Source organism: Lolium perenne, chromosome 1, assembly GCF_019359855.2.
Source record: "Lolium perenne isolate Kyuss_39 chromosome 1, Kyuss_2.0, whole genome shotgun sequence".
NCBI classification, from domain to species: Eukaryota; Viridiplantae; Streptophyta; class Magnoliopsida; order Poales; family Poaceae; genus Lolium; species Lolium perenne.
The window spans coordinates 248566727-248584689 of NC_067244.2; the positions used below are offsets into that span (position 1 = coordinate 248566727).

General features: G+C 48.2%; 1 protein-coding gene across 1 annotated transcript; it reads left to right on the forward strand.

Moving 5' to 3' along the window:
• The first annotated feature begins 13429 nt into the window (after positions 1-13429).
• Positions 13430-16581, forward strand: LOC139834968 (uncharacterized). Its single transcript, XM_071824903.1, has 3 exons — positions 13430-14561; positions 14682-14746; positions 15874-16581. The coding sequence occupies exons 1-3, from the start codon at positions 13430-13432 to the stop codon at positions 16579-16581; spliced, it is 1905 nt and encodes a 634-aa protein (XP_071681004.1).
• Positions 16582-17963: the final 1382 nt, after the last annotated feature.

A 17963-nucleotide genomic window follows, 5' to 3' on the forward strand; every position in this document is an offset into this window, starting at 1 on the left:
CAGCCGGCCCAGCTTGTCTCCGGCGCTCGGGGCGCCTCCGGGGCTCTTGTCCAGCCTCCACCACGGTGGCCTGGTGCCGGCTCCGGCCGCGGGCGGCGCAGCCCTGCCAATGCCGGTTCGAGGAGCAGCCCCGCCGCCCGGCTCGGCCGCAGGCGGCATGCCCCGCCCGGCCCCGGCCGGCTGGGTCCGAAGAGGTGTCCGGCGCGGGAACATGTCGTCCAGCGTCGGCCGCCGCGTCGGCTCGACCCGCGTGCCGCGATCAGGCGCCGAGGCCGGGGCGGCACGGCGAAGGAAGGCGCCCCGGCGGCAGGCGGCGGCGGCGTAGGTGCGCGCGAGGAAGGCTGCGGCGTCTGCTCCCTCCTCTGGCGGGGAAGCGGCGACACAACGCGCGGAGCTTGCCGGGAGCCGCCGCCCTGGGCAAACTTGATAGGGGCCCTAGCCGGACAAACAGAAAGACAATAAGCATAAAAGTAAGGAAAGAAAAGGAATCAAACAAGAAAAAGAAAGAGAACTCACCCGGCCTGCTCCGAGACCTTCTTCGGCTGCTGCCGGCGCTGCTTCTTCGCCTTCGCCTCCAAGGCGGCGGTGGAGCCAGCTCGCTTCGTGCCCTTGGGCGCCGAAGTCGCCGTGGTGCTTGGCGGCCTCGTACGCAGAGGCACGGCGGGGATTGGCCCCATGCCGGACGTCGCTGGCTCCTCCTCCTCCTGCTGCTCCGGTGAGGGGGGCGGATTGTGCTCCCCCTGGCCGCCTAGATCAGGCGCCTGCGGCAGGTCGTCGTCGCCGGCATGGTCGCCGGCTTGGTCAGCCGGATCAACGTGATCCGGCGTCCACCTCCTCGTCGCCAGGTCGCCGTCCTCGGCGTTCTGGCGCTCAAAAAGCTAGAAAGACAGAGAAAACATAAGCATATGACAAGCCGGAAGTCGGCAAAAGAAAAAGGAAGTCGGCCCCGCAGCCGCAAGCCGGAAAATGGCAAAGACACGAGGCTTACCCGCGCCGGTGGATGGTTCCTGTCGCAGGGCACCAGCCCGTAACTCCAGTCCTCCGGCAGGTTCGCCTTGGTGATGTGGTTCACCCGGCTGGCCACCTGGGCCTTGGTGAGCGGCGCAATGGACGTCCGGTTCGGATCGAACCGGCCGGACATGTGCCCGATCTTGTGGGTGCGCATCTGGAGCGGCAGCACCCGGCGCTCGGCGATGGTGCAGAGGAGATCTTCGGCAGTCAGCCCGCCATCAGTGGCTATCGCCAGGAAGTCCCAAAGCAGGTTCACCTCGGCGTTCGGATCCGACGAGCGGGCGTTGTGGCTCCAGTTGATCCGGCCGATCGGGGAGCCGGGTTGAACTCCGGCAAGTTGATCCGGTCGACGAGCTCCTCGTTGCGCACGTAGAAGAATGACATCCGCGCTTCTTCACCGAGTCGACGGTGGGGATTTTGGGGAAAGGCGTACCAGGCCGGGTGTAGATCGAGGCGGCGCCGCAGGCTCGCAGGCGGCCGTCGTTGGTCTGCGCCTTCAAGAAGAAGAGCCGACTCCAGAAGTCGATGTCGGGCCACAAGCCGGCGTAAGCCTCCATGAACGCCACGAAGCAGCTCAGGAGGACGCACGCGTTGGCCGGCAAGTGGTGCGGCTGAAGGCCGAAGTGGTCGAGGAACTGCCGGAAGAACGTCGAAGCCGGCAGGCCCAGCCCGCGATCGAGGTGCGCACCGAAGACGACGCGCTCGCCGGGCCGCGGCTCGGGCTCCACCTCCTCGCCGGGCACCCGCGTGATCACCGACTGCGGGATCCGCCGGAGGCGCACCAGGCGTTCGATGTCGTCTTCCTGCATGTAGGAGCCCCTCCACGATCCGCTGGGGGACGCCATTGACGAGGTCGAGGAAGAAGATGACCAGGAGAGACTAAATGGCGAGGAAGAACCTTGCAACCGCGGCGGCGACAACGGCGGCTGAGGACGCTCCGTCGAGACGCGCGGCCCCGTGGCGCCGGATTGACGGAGTGGCGGCGGCGGATCGGTGGAGATTCGCCCGCCGGAGTTCGCCAGCGGGAGGCGTTCGCCGGAGCAACAGCGAGCTCGAGCGCGCAGGGAGCGATGGAAGCAGGAGCGCGAGGAGGAAGAGAATGGCAAGTGGCCGCCTCGATGCCTCCCCCGCGGCATTTATAGCCTCCTGCCGCGGGCGGTTGGCCTCCAAGTGGCGGTCGTGGGCCACGTCCCCGGATTTACTGCGCCGTAACTCCTCCCACGTCCACGACGGTTATCGGAAACGGCCACACCACGTCGCCCACTACCGCACCGGATCCGGGGGGACATTGATGTGACCAGACGAACCGACCGCCGGGCTGTGCGCCAGCACTGGGCCAAGTCGGGCGCAGACCCGAGAGCGGCGGAGACCCGGCTGCCAGCGCGAGCCGTGAGAGCCGGACAAGAAATTCCACTCGAGCCAAAATTCATCAAGAAGGCGGAGGCGCCATCAGATCTTGCGAGAAAGCAAAACTCGTACAAGTATAAAAGGCGGCCGGCTAGAAGCAGCCGGCAGGAACGAGCCGGATGAGGGCGCAGCCGGCTGAATGGAAATTCTCGCCGGCCCCTCCAAGTGCCGTCTAATATATTCGAGAAGCCAGAAAACCTGCCTAGGTCCTTCTAAACGCAGGACCTTGCCGCCTTCGGGGCTAATGTCGGGGAAGACCCCGGATAGGGCAATGGACGCGGAGCAGCCGGCTGGCCACTGGCCGGCTCGCGGCAAAGCCCGGCGGAGGAGCTGCCGGCGCGCGCCGTGGACAGCTGGTCTGTAAGCCGGCTGGCTCTAGGTCCTAGTCGGCCTGGCTACGGCCACCAATGCTGTAGTTGGGCCGGCTTCTACAAGCCATATCCGACTGGGGTTTGTACCTCAGACCGACTCGAGGCTGGCGAGTCTTGCACTGGAAGGAACCGGGTAGGTGATCCGGGTTCCCAAAGTCCACGCTGACTCCATCTTCCGTAAAGCGCGGGGCACTGTGGAGCAATAGTGCCACGCGCCGGACAGGCCGTCGGGGCTTACGACGATCCGTATCGGCCATGCGTTGGCCGACGGCGACAGTGGACACCTCCTCCATACCGCCGACCGTGGCAGCCGGATGGGACAGGCCACGATGCCTCAACCACTCCCGACGCCACAGCCTCGGGAAGGAGCGGAAGCCGAGCGCTGCCCAGCCGGCCAGTAAACTATAGGGTCTTATATGTAAAGTGCCGGTGCCTATATAAGCCGCACTACCCCCTCTCGTGCAGGGGATCGATCATTTATTGCTTTCACCCACCTACAGAGCTGCCCTGTGAGAGAGACCAGCGTCTCCCTTAGCCTCTCAGGAGCAGCCGGACACAGCTCTAGGAGCACCATTGTACTGTGTGATCATCATATACACTCATAGCAGGAGTAGAGGTTTTACCTCCATCGGGGGGCCTCGAACCTGGGTACGTCGCCGTGTCGCTCGTGCCCATACCCGCATCCGGATACCGCCGTGAGATCCCTCAGGAACCACTTCGATTAGCCACCCTATGGCATATGCCGTGACGATACCACGACAGCAGGGGCTGTTATTGATTGCAACAAAGGGAAGGTTACTTTCAATGTTGATGATAAGGAACATACCGTTTATTTTCCCAAGAGGATTGAGAAAGCATGTGGAGTTAATACTATCTCTAATGTGAGAACTATCAAAATTGGAACTATTGATTGTCCTATATATGAGCCTAAAGAAGAATATCAAACTCTCATAATTGGATCCATATCAATTCAATACAAGGTAACATGATTGATTTGAGGTTTATTTCTTCATATGTTATGTAAAATTTATTTGGTGGCAAGACTTGATCAACCTTGTTAACAAATACTTTTTATATGCATAGAGGGGTAAACAACATCTCTTTCTTCCTCCACTTGCCTTACTTGCTGTAGCACTTTTGTTTTGCAAAGTTCTTTAGTTAATTAGAGATTTCAAAAAAATTCCTGGCCAGTAATAATAAACTTAATACCCAGAAATGTGCATTTTTCAAAGTTTTCAAAAATTCACAAAAATTATACCGTTGGTCCTATTTTTCGACGAGGCACCTGGGAGCACCGGAGGATGACCAGTGGGGCACCCCAGGGGGCCACCCCACCAGCCGACGCGGCTAAGGAGGGGGGCGCGCCACCCTGTGGTGTGGGCCCCTCCTTGCCCCACTTTGCCATCTCTTTCTCCCAGAATCTTCTCTCTCCCGAAAAAACTCGAACCAGCTTTCTCTCACTCGCGTTTTTGCTCAAGAGCTCAGGATTTTTCGATCTCCTTGCTTAGCCCAGATTTCTTGCTGAAATTTGGCACATTTGCTCCTTGGTATGTGACTCCTCCAATGATCCAAGTAGAATTTTGTTTGGTTGAGTATATCTTGATTATTTTGCTGCTGTAGGTAACATGTATGGTGAGCTTGCATGCTTGTTCTAAGTTTTATAAACTAGTTTTGATGCATGATTAGTACTCTAGCAAGTTCCTATAGTAGTTCCCCTTGATTATATGTCACCAAATCAAATTTTATAATGATTGTTAAAAAATTTCAGAAAATGGAGTGGAATAGATATCAACTGAATCAACAAGAATTGGAGGTACAACAAGTCATGAGAGTGAACCGCGAAGAGGGAGTATACCCCTCTTACTACCCGTGCGCGGATTTCATGAGAAGCGCAGGAATATTGGAAGATGTTCAAAGTCTAATTTTTCGTGCAGGGTTGAGTGAGTTTGTTGATGGAGAACCAAGCCAATATGCAAAATTAACTATGTCTTTTGTGCAGGACTTTAAGTTCAATTGGTCGCGATCTAACCCCACGGTTCAGTATAAGATTTATAATAAAGTCACAACTTGCCATTCAATGATTTTTGTGCAAAGCAATTAGGTACCGCAATGGGGATCGTGCGAAAAGATGAGGGGATCGTCATAGAGCTCTCGAATCTCTACAAGATGATTTGTCATGGAAGGAGCTTCTCAGAGGATAGTGGTAAAATTAGTAGTATTCAACTCCCAGCCATTCGTTACTTTGCTTATTTCATCACCAAGTGCATTCTTGCCAGAAAGAATGGAAGTAAGTTATCTATCCCGGATTTAGCCTTCTTAGCTGCTGCATTACAAGGTGATAGGACTTATAACTTGGGTGCTTTGATAGCCTATAGACTTGCTACTAACCGTGAGAAGGGAGGAATTTGTGGAGGTCTCATCGCCTCTCGTTTATTAGCTATGCATGGTGTAGAACCTCACCATCTTGATATTCCGTTCACCGTAGAGAAACTTGACATAGCCTCCATGATTAAACATGAATTTGTTTCTAATTCATCTAACTTGGGTAACCTGTTGTACAAGATGACTTTTTATAAGAAAACTTGGAGATTAACTAAGAAAACTGAAAAACTAGTAAAATTGCCTGCGCCTGTTCTCCTTAACCTTGATTCCAGGAATGATTGGTCAGTCACAGAAGGTGCACTGAATGCACACATAGAGGAAGGAGGCCATCATGCAAGAGACAACACGGAGGAGGCCGAGGAACCCCTCGACTCATCCGATGCAGCAAGTTCTTCGCATCAACAAGCTGGGTATGAGGAGCCTCCACGCTTTTCTTCTGCACAGGGACCTTACTATGACTACACCATGTACGATCCACCGGCGTGGAACCCTGACCCTCGCTGGGGTTGAACTCCACTTAGGCCAAAAGCCTAAGCTTGGGGGGAGATATACCGGCATCACTCATTCTTTGCATATTATGGTTGCTGGATACTTGTATATATTTGTTTAGTTTGTTTGAGTGGTTTTCTAATGAGAGGGAGATGATATTTGGGGAAGTGCTGCCTGAAAACAGATTCTGGACTGTCACCATAAAAATTCTCAAAAACAGCCAGAACGTTATTTTGTGAAGCCAATTTTTGTGCATGTTCCCCAGGTTGTTATCTAACTTTCATTAGTTGAACACTTTTCGATTTGAGTAGTGGAAGAATTTCGTAAAAATCGAGTACTGTACTGCTGTCAAGTTTGACGAATTTCTGCTGCTTTGTGTTTATGTGACTTTTCTAGTTTGCTATTTCTTGTTTTTGCTTTGTTTCTTTCCCAAAACACAAAAAGACCAAAAATATTTCTGTTGTTTCTCTTCACCATTTGTTTGTTTTGGTTTCTTGCATTTATTTCGCTTTATTTGCTATTACTAGTTTGCTACAAGAAAACCCAAAAAGATTTTGCTTTGTTTGCTTGTTTCCTTTGTTCTTGTTTCCAATTCAAAAACACCAAAAATATTTGCTGTTCTTCTTTGGTTTGTAAAGTTCATCATGAGTTCAATGGTCTTCGGTGACTGGAGCGTGGTTTTCATCTTATATTATCCAAGCTACACAAGTGAAAGGCAATAATGACGATCTACGACAATTGGATTGTGGTGAGAGGCTGGTATGAACTCTATTTGTTTTCATTTTTGTACATATACTCATCCATGTGAGCATGCTTAGTTGGTTCATGTGAGGTATATGTCATTTGAGAAAGTCTAGTAGTTCATGATCTCTCATGTTTAGCTCCAATCTATTAATATGAGTAGCATGTAATGGATGTTTGCTTGCATTGTTTTATTCATAAGTAGGTATGACATTGTGGTGTCCTCCTCCGAATAATTCATTTATATCGACTTGGCACATGCTCACGCATGCATATGACTGAACAAAAGTCAACTAAGCCTCGGTGATTTAATTTACTTCAGAGTTCTTGTATCACTTTTATGCCTCCGTTAATTTATTTTGCCGCAAGCATGATTATGACAGTTACTGCTCTCTTGATTTGTCGCTCCCCAGTCTATTGCTAGCCTTCACTTGTACTGAGCGGGAACGCTGCTTGTATTTCCAAATACCTGAAAACCAAGTTGTTCCAAAAGTGTCCACCATAAATACCTATGCATGGCATTTCAAACCATTCCAAGTAAATTCTCACGCGCTACCTTTAAAACCTTCAAAATGCTTCTCAATTTGTGTTAATGTTTCATAGCTCATGAGGAAGTATGTGGTGTTTAACTTTCAACCTTGTCATTTACTCTTGACGGACTTTCATATGGACTAGTGGCACATCCGCTTATCCAATAATTTTGCAAAAAGAGCTGGCAATGGGATTCCCAGTCCCGAATTAATTAACTTAAATAGACACGACCATGGTTTGTGATTGATGGACGGCACCCGAAGGATTCGGTTAGCCATGGCTTGTGTAAGCAAAGGTTGGGGGAGTGTCATCATCATAATAAAACTAAAATAAAAAGGCACTCCTTCATGGTATGTGATTGTTGGCAGGCACCCGAGGATTCGGTTAGCCATGGTTTGTGTAAGAAAGGCTGGAAGGAGTGCCACATAAATATGCAAATAATTCATGGGAGCCGCTCTTGGGAGTCCGGTTGGCGAGGTAGTTGGTGTACCCATTACCATTCGTTGACAACAACAAACACCTCTCAAAATAATTTTACTCCTGCTTTAAAAATGAAAAGCTCTAGCGCATGTTAATCCCTGCTTCCCTCTGCGAAGGGCCAATCTTTTATTTTTATGTTGTGTCTCCATCCTTTCTTTGAGCACTATCTTGAGAGCACAACTGTCATTCTTAGTATAATATGCTTGTCTCAAAATATTATTGATTGTCGTATAACTTTGATGCTTTTATCTTTGACAATCTATATTTCTAGTCTTTCTATGAACCTCAGAGGTGCCTGAGCATTTATGTTTTGCTATTCAAATACAGGCAAGCGAGATACCACTTTATCATACTCTCTTCTGAACATTGCAATCCTGCTTATATACATGATTCATGATGCTTATTATTAATTGTTGGTACCTCTCCATGATTGACATAGCTGTTAGATGATCTTATTTGCATGCATCTCATTATGAACTGCCTAAGTATTAGCCATAGCGTGAGAATATATACATCATATGAGCAAATGTGTTCGTGAAAGTTCTTTTATCGCTCAGTTGTTAACTGAATTGCTTGAGGACAAGCAATAAACTAAGCTTGGGGGGAGTTGATACGTCCAAAACGTATCTACTTTCCCGAACACTTTTGCTATTGTTTTGCCTCTAATTTGTGTATTTTGGATGCAACTAACACGGACTAACGCTGTTTTCAGCAGAACTGCTCTGGTGTCTCGTTTTTGTGCAGAAATCCAACTTTCAGGAAAAACCTCGGAATTTATACAGAAGGCCCTATTTTCCCAGAAGACTCACGGAGCCAGAAGGACAAGTCAGGTGGAGGCCCGAGGGCCTCACACCATAGGGCGGCGTGGCCCAGGGGGGCCCGCGCGGCCATGTGGTGTGGCCCCCTCGACTGGCCTCCGACGCCCTCCTTCGGACTATTTATCGCCCTCGACCTAAAAACGCACGGGGAGAAGTCGAAGTCACCAGAAACCCTCCAGAACGCCGCCACATCGCGAAACTCCATCGCAGGAGCCAGAAGTCTCCGTTCTGGCACTCCGCCGGGACGGGGAATTGGAGGAGATCATCACTGCCATCACCACCGACGCCTCTCCATCAACCAGCAATGTTTCCCCCATCCATGTGTGAGTAATTCCCCCGCTGTAGGCTGAAGGGGATGGTAGGGATTGGATGAGATTGGTCATGTAATAGCATTAGATTGTTAGGGCATAGTGCCTAGTGTCCGTAATTGGTACTTTGATGATATTGTTGCAACTTGTTATGCTTAATGCTTGTCACTTGGGCCCGAGTGCCATGATCTCAGATCTGAACATGTTATTATTTCATCTTGATATTCATTGTTTATGGTCATACCTGCAAGTTGTATACACATGTCGCTGTCCGGAACCAATGGCCCCGAAGTGACAGAAATCGGGACAACCGGAGGGGATGGTAGTGATGTGAGGATCACATGTGTTCACGGAGTGTTAATGCTTTGCTCCGGTACTCTATTAAAAGGAGTACCTTAATATCCAGTAGATTCCCTTGAGGCCCGGCTGCCACCGGCTGGTAGGACAAAAGATGTTGTGCAAGTTTCTCATTGCGAGCACGTACGACTATAATTGGAACACATGCCTATTGATTGCTTTGTACTTCGACACCGTTTTATTATTATCTGCAAATGCCCTGCTATGATTGTTACATGAGTTTCTCTCATCCATGCAACGCCCGTTATCCATCCCTGTGCCTACAGTATTTTAATCCTGCTGTTTACTATAATTACTACTGCTGTTTCTGCTTACTCACGCTGTTATTCTACTACATCGTTATCGCTTATAAAACCTCATTATCGATAAAACTCTTGCGAGCAAGTCTGTTTCCAGGTGCAGCTGAATTGACAACTCCGCTGTTAAGGCTTCCAAGTATTCTTTGTCTCCCCATGTGTCGAATCAATAAATTGGGTAATACTACCCGCGAAGACTGCTGCGATCACCTATACTTGTGGGTCATCAGTCCACAGTTCACTAGAGGTGTCTCTCCCATAAGAAATATAGCATATTGGGTAAACAAATTATAGTTGGGCAATTGACAAATAGAGAGGGCATGACAATGCACATACATGACATGATGAGTATTGTGAGATTCAATTGGGCATTACGACAAAGTACATAGACCGCTATCCAGCATGCATCTATGCCTAAAAAGTCCACTTTCAGGTTATCATCCGAACCCCTTCCGGTATTAAGTTGCAAGCAACAGACAATTGCATTAAGTATGGTGCGTAATGTAATCAATAACTATATCCTCGAACATAGCATCAATGATTTATCCCTAGTGGCAACAAAGACATCCACAACCTTAGAACTTTCTCACATCGTCCCAGATTTAATGGAGGCATGAACCCACTATCGAGCATAAATACTCCCTCTTGGAGTTACAAGCAATGACTTGGCCAGAGCCTCTACTAGCAACGGAGAGCATGCAAGATCATAAACAACACATAGATAGATTGATAATCAACATAACATAGTATTCTCTATTCATCGGATCCCAACAAACACACATGTAGCTTTACAGATAGATGATCTTGATCATGATAGGCAGCTCACAAGATCAGACAATGATAGCACAATGAGGAGAAGACAACCATCTAGCTACTGCTATGGACCCATAGTCCAGGGGTGAACTACTCACACATCAATCCGGAGGCGACCATGGCGGTGTAGAGTCCTCCGGGAGATGATTCCCCTCTCCGGCAGGGTGCCGGAGGCGATCTCCTGAATCCCCCGAGATGGGATTGGCGGCGGCGGCGTCTCAGTAAGGTTTTTCGTATCGTGGCTCTCGGTACTGGGGGTTTCTCGATGAAGGCTATTTGTAGGCGGAAGGGTAGGTCAAAGGGCGTCACGAGGGGCCCACACAATAGGGCCGCGCGGCCAAGGGCCAGGCCGCGCCGCCCTGTGGTGTCGCCACCTTGTGGCCCCACTTCGTCTCTCCCTCGGACTTCTGGAAGCTTCGTGCAAAAATAGGAACCTGGGCTTTCATTTCGTCCAATTCCGAGAATATTTCCTTACTAGGATTTCTGAAACCAAAAACAGCAGAAAACAGCAACTGGCTCTTCGGCATCTCGTTAATAGGTTAGTGCCGGAAAATGCATAATAATGACATATAATGTATATAAAACATGTGAGTATCATCATAAAAGTAGCATGGAACATAAGAAATTATAGATACGTTTGAGACGTATCAAGCATCCCCAAGCTTAGTTCCTACTCGTCCCGAGTAGGTAAACGATAACAAAGATAATTTCTTAAGTGACAATGCTACCAACATAATCTTGATCATACTATTGTAAGCACATGTAATGAATGCAGCGATCAAAACAATGGTAAATGACATGAGTAAACAACTGAATCATAAAGCAAAGACTTTTCATGAATAGTACTTAAAGACAAGCATCAATAAGTCTTGCATAAGAGTTAACTCATAAAGCAATAAATTCAAAGTAGAAAGCATTGAAGCAACACAAAGGAAGATTAAGTTTCAGCAGTTGCTTTCAACTTGTAACATGTATATCTCATGGATATTGTCAATGTAAAGTAATATAACAAGTGCAATATGCAAGTATGTAGGAATCAATGCACAGTTCACACAAGTGTTTGCTTCTTGAGGTAGAGAGAAATAGGTGAACTGACTCAACATAAAAGTAAAAGAAAGGTCCTTCAAAGAGGAAAGCATCGATTGCTATATTTGTGCTAGAGCTTTTATTTTGAAAACAAGAAACAATTTTGTCAATGGTAGTAATAAAGCACATGAGTTATGTAAATTATATCCTGCAAGATGCAAGCCTCATGCATAGTATACCAATAGTGCCCGCACCTTGTCCTAATTAGCTTGGATTCACATGGATTATCATAGCATAGCACATGTTTCAACCAAGTGTCACAAAGGGGTACCTCTATGCCGCCTGTACAAAGGTCTAAGGAGAAAGCTCGCATTGGATTTCTCGCTTTTGGTTATTCTCAACTTAGACATCCATACCGGGACAACATAGACAACAGATAATGGACTCCTCTTTAATGCATAAGCATTCAACAACAGATAATATTCTCATAAGAGAGTGAGGTTTGTTGTCCAAACTGAAACTTCCACCATGGATCATGGCTTTAGTTAGCGGCCCAATGTTCTTCTCTAACAATATGCATACTCAAACCATTTGATCATGATAAATCACTCTTACTTCAGACAAGATGAACATGCATAGCAACTCACATGATATTCAACAAAGAAATAGTTGATGGCGTCCCCAGGAACATGGTTATCGCACAACAAGCAACTTAATAAGAGATAAAGTGCATAAGTACATATTCAATACCACAATAGTTTTTAAGCTATTTGTCCCATTAGCTATATATTGTAAAGGTAAAGAATGGAAATTTTAAAGGTAGCACTCAAGCAATTTACTTTGTAATGGCGGAGAAATACCATGTGGTAGGTAGGTATGGTGCACACAAATGGCATAGTGGTTGGCTCAAGGATTTTGGATGCATGAGAAGTATTCCCTCTCGATACAAGGTTTAGGCTAGCAAGGTTATTTGAAACAAACACAAGGATGAACCGGTACAGCAAAACTCACATAAAAGACATATTGTAAACATTATAAGACTCTATACCGTCTTCCTTGTTGTTCAAACTCAATACTAGAAATTATCTAGACCTTAGAGAAACCAAACATGCAAATCAGATTTTAGCATGCTCTATGTATTTCTTCATTAATAAGTGCAAAGTATATGATGCAAGAGCTTAAACATGAGCACAACAATTGCCAAGTATCACATTATTCAAGATATTATACCAATTACCACATATATCATTTTCCAATTCCAACCATATAACAATTTAACGAAGAAGAAACTTTCGCCATGAATACTACGAGTAAAGCTAAGGACATATTTGTCCATATGCAACAGCGGAGCGTGTCTCTCTCCCACACAATGAATGCTAGGATCCAACTTATTCAAACAAAACAAAAACAAAAACAAACAGACGCTCCAAGCAAAGTACATAAGATGTGACGGAATAAAAATATAGTTTCAGGGGAGGAACCTTATAATGTTGTCGATGAAGAAGGGGATGCCTTGGGCATCCCCAAGCTTAGACGCTTGAGTCTTCTTGATATATGCAGGGGTGAACCACCGGGGCATCCCCAAGCTTAGAGCTTTCACTCTCCTTGATCATGTTGTATCATCCTCCTCTCTTGATCCTTGAAAACTTCCTCCACACCAAACTCAAAACAAACTCATTAGAGGGTTAGTGCATAATCAAAATTCACATATTCAGAGGTGACACAATCATTCTTTATACTTCTGGACATTGCACAAAGCTACTGAAAGTCAATGGAACAAAGAAATCCATCTAACATAGCAAAACAGGCAATGCAAAATAAAAGGCAGAATCTGTCAAAACAGAACAGTTCGTAAAGACGAATTTTTAACAGGCACCATACTTGCTCAGATGAGAAAACTTAAAACTAATGATAGTTGCGTATATATCTGGGGATCACTCACGTAAATTGGCATAATTTTCTGTGTTACCTACAGAGAATTAGACCCAGATTCGTGACAGCAAAGAAAACTGTTTCTGCGCAGTAATCCAAATCTAGTATCATACTTCTATTAGAGACTTTACTTGGCACAACAATGCAATAAAACTAAGATAAGGAGAGGTTGCTACAGTAGTAAACAACTTCCAAGACTCAAATATAAAACAAAAATACTGTAGTAAAAACATGGGTTGTGTTGAGAACGGTCTCGGTCACGTATACGTGTTGTATACGAACACCTAGAGACCTGCCGTGTTGTACTATGATTGTATGTTGATCCTATATAAATATACGAGAGGTGGAGGCTTAGACCCCACGAACCCTAAATCAAAACTTGGTATCAGAGCCTTCGCAGCCCCATCGCAGCCATCGAAACCGAGCCCCACGAGATCGATCTCCTCTCCGTCGCTTCTCCAATGGCGATGACGACCACCTCTGCCCAGGCCTCCACCGCCCTCGGGCCGATCGTCTCTCCTCCGGTTGCAGCTGCTCCCGCCGCGGTCACTCCGATCGCGATCCGCCTCGATAAAGGGAACTTTGCCCTATGGAGGGTTCTCTCCCTCGCCAACCTCTCAGGCGCGTCTCTTCACGGCTTCCTCGATGGGACAGCCGTCGCTCCGGCCCAGACCATCACCGAGGGGGCAGGTGATGCCGCTCGGGTCGTGCCCAACCCCGCGTATGCGACGTGGTGGACTCAGGACCAGAAGGTCAAAGGTGTGCTCCTCTCCTCCATGACGGAGGACATAGCGAGCCAACTCCTCGGCTGCACGATGGCCGCCGAGGTGTGGACGGCGATCCACGCCATGTTCTCATCTCAGAGCCGCGCAGGCGTGCGGCATATCCGGCGCCAGATCCAGGCGCTGAGGAAGGGCGACATGTCTGCCAGCGAGTATATGCACAAGGTCAAAGCCTTGGCCGACTCCATGACCGCCGCTGGTTTTCCGCTCCAAGACGACGAGATCATTGACTATATGCTCACCGGCTTGGGGAAGGACTTCAACCCGATCGCGGCGTCGCTTAATGTTGTCACCACTCCGGTGACCGCCGCTAGCTTCTATTCTATGGTGCTGAACTTTGAAGCGCTGCAGCTCTCGCAGCAAGCTGATAATGAGGAGTGGACGTCGTCAGCCAATGCCACGATGCGCTCCAACGCTCCCCCGGTGAACCGCCCGTACGTGCAAGATACTGGTCGCACATCTGGCGGTCGTCCTTCAGGCGGCTACCCGCAGCAGCAGCATGGTCAGGGTGGTCAGGATCGTCGCCGCAACAATGGTGGCAGCGGTGGTGGGGGAGGCTACAACGGCCGGCGCCGCTGGCATCCCAAGTGCCAGATTTGCAAGAATTGGGGTCATGAGGCCCAAGATTGTCGCCAGCGTTTCGATCATGACTACTACCCCAACACTCGTTCTGGCAATTCGGCGTCAACTTCCAACGACTCGGGGCACTGGGTCATGGACTCTGGTGCGACCGATCATCTGACAAGCGATCTCGAGCGTCTGGATGTTCGCGCTCCCTATGCTGGCAAGGATCAAGTTCAAGTAGCAAATGGTTCAGGTTTGTCTATTTCGCACATTGGAAATTCTACTATAGCCGGTTCATCTCTTCGCTTGAATAACATCCTTCATGTTCCAAATATTAGTCAGCATCTTTTGTCTGTTTATCGTCTTGTCACAGATAATCCTATCTTTATTGAGTTTCATCGTTACTTTTTCCTTGTTAAGCACAAGGTCACGAGGAAGGTTCTTCTTCGCGGTAGAAGTCAAGGTGGTCTCTATCCCCTTCCGCTCGGCCGAGCTCCGTCTTCTTCGGCGCGTCATGCGGCATCCAGCGTCAGGGTCACGTCATCTCATTGGCACCAGCGTCTTGGTCATCCTACAAAAAATGTCGTTAGCTCTATTGTTAGGCAAAGTGGTCTTTTGTGTTCTCCTTCAGACAATTCAAATCTAGTTTGTGATGCTTGTCAACGTGGTAAAAGTCATCAGTTATCATATAATGCTTCTACCCGTGTTTCTACTGAGCCCCTTGAATTAATTCATTCTGATGTGTGGGGGCCTGCCCGTGCTTCTTCGGGGGGGGGGGGGGTTAAGTATTATGTGAGTTTTATCGATGACTATTCTCGTTTTTGCTGGATATATCTTCTCAAGAATAAGTCAGATGTTGAGCAGGTGTTTTATGCTTTCCAAGCCCATGTTGAGCGTCTCTTAAACACTAAGATCCGCGCCGTCCAGTCTGACTGGGGGGGGGTGAATATCATCGGTTGCATAGCTATTTTCAGCGCACCGGTATTTCTCACAGAGTCTCATGTCCACACACCTCTCAACAGAATGGCATTGCCGAGCGCAAACACCGTCACTTAGTCGAAACTGGTCTTACCTTGTTAGCCCACTCCTCTCTCCCGTTGCGATATTGGGATGAAGCTTTTCTTACCGCGTGTTATCTTATTAATCGCATGCCTACACCGGTGCTTCATCAAGACACTCCTATTCAGCGTCTTTTCCATATTCAGCCTAATTATGATTTTCTTCGTATTTTTGGCTGTGCTTGTTGGCCTAGTCTTCGCAAGTATAACACTCATAAACTCGAGTTTCGATCCAAGATGTGTGTGTTCCTTGGTTATAGTCCTATGCATAAAGGCTACAAGTGTCTTGATCAATCCACTGGGCGGATCTATATTTCTCGAGACGTTGTCTTTGCTGAGTCTGTTTTTCCGTTTGCCACCCCCGGTGTTACTGTTGACGTGTCTACTCTTGCTGAAGCTATCACTTTTCCGTCTTCCGAACCGGCTACTAGTGTTTCTGTGCGAAATTATGACCTGACATATTTGACTACTAATCCCTCTGGTAGCACTGCTGATCATGTTGTGCAGGATCCTGCCTCGGCGACCGACGTGCGAGGAGAGCAGGCGGCTGACGTGCATGGCGAGCGGGCGATCGACGTGCATGGCGGCACGGATTCCCCAGCTGGGCCGTCTCCAGTTTCCGCCAATGGGCTGTCCCCGGCCCAGACGGCCGACTCGGCCGGTGCCTCTTCTGTGCCTGGTGCATCTGCTGAGCACTCCAGTACCTCGTCGTCACACACGCCTGCGACGCCTGCTTCTACTTCTTCCGTGCATCCTATGGTGACTCATACCCGGGATGCTACACGACGACCGAAAGAATACACGGACGGTACAGTTCGTTATGATCCATCTCGCCGGGCTTTCTTTGCGACTCCTGTTTCGCATACTGATGCTTTCCGTGATCCTGCATGGTGTACTGCTATGTCTGATGAGTTTGCTGCTCTCTGTCACACTAATACCTGGAAGTTGGTACCTCGCCCTCCAGGAGTTAATATTGTAGGCAGCAAATGGGTGTTTAAGACCAAGCAACGACCAGATGGTTCCATTGATAAGTACAAGGCCAGACTGGTTGCTCGTGGATTCACTCAACAGCACGGTATTGATTATGGCGACACTTTCAGTCCTGTCGTCAAACCTGCAACTGTTCGTCTAGTGCTGTCTCTTGCTGTTTCGCGTGGCTGGATACTTCGCCAGGTTGATGTCAGTAATGCGTTTTTTGCATGGTTATCTGACTGAGGATGTCTACATGCAACAACCCCCCGCTTTTGAGGATGCTCGGTATCCTTCTCATGTGTGCAAACTTCAGCGTGCTCTCTATGGTCTTAAGTAGTCTCCCCATGCTTGGTATGCTCGGTTGAGTGGACGTCTTTTTCAGCTTGGTTTTGTCTCGTCAAAGGCTGATACATCCCTGTTTATATTTTCTCGGCACGGTGTTCAGATTTACATGCTGGTCTATGTGGATGATATCGTTATTGCTGGTTCTACACCTGCTGCTGTTGATCGTCTGGTTCGAGAGCTTTCTGCCAGTTTTCCTATTAAGGATCTCGGTCCTTTGGCGTATTTCCTTGGTCTTGAGGCGTCTTGCAATTCAGGGGGGATGGTTCTCACTCAGTGCAAATATGCTTTGGATTTGCTTCATCGTGTGAGTATGGAGAATTGTCGAGCCACTTCGACACCTATGGTTACTTCGGACCGATTATGCCGAGAGTCTGGCATGTTACTAGGTACTGAAGATGCTACCAGATATCGCAGCATAGTTGGCGGACTGCAGTACTTGACACTCACCTGTCCTGATTTGTCCTTTGCTGTGAATAAAGTGTGCCAGTTTCTGTCTCAGCCAACTGATCAACATTGGGAAGCTGTAAAGCGCATATTGCGGTATGTTAAAGGGACACTTGATACAGGACTGCGTATACGCAAGTCGAATCTCACTGGTGTTAGCATTTTTACGGATGCGGATTGGGCAGGAGACATAGATGATCGCCGGTCTACCAGTGGGTTTGCTGTTTTCGTTGGTCCAAATCTGATCTCATGGAGTGCCAAGAAACAGCCGACTGTCTCAAGATCTAGTACTGAGGCAGAGTATAAAGCTTTAGGTAATGGAGTTGCCGAAGCTATGTGGGTGGAGTCTGTTTTGAAGGAGCTTGGAGTACCTCGACAGCGTACCGCCATTCTGTGGTGTGATAATCTAGGGGCTACATACCTAACAGCAAATCCAGTTTTCCATGCCAGGACGAAGCATATTGAGATAGATTTTCATTTCGTCCGAGAGCGTGTTGCTTCTGGTGATTTAGATGTTAGGTTCATCTCGACGAATGATCAACTAGCTGATGTGTTTACTAAGCCAGCTACACGGCAGATGTTAGACCGTTTTCAGTCCAATCTGAATCTTGTATGTAATAGTTAGTAGTTCAGATTGAGGGGGTGTGTTGAGAACGGTCTCGGTCACGTATACGTGTTGTATACGAACACCTAGAGACCTGCCGTGTTGTACTATGATTGTATGTTGATCCTATATAAATATACGAGAGGTGGAGGCTTAGACCCCACGAACCCTAAATCAAAACTGGTTGTCTCCCATAAGCGCTTTTCTTTAACGCCTTTCAGCTAGGCGCAGA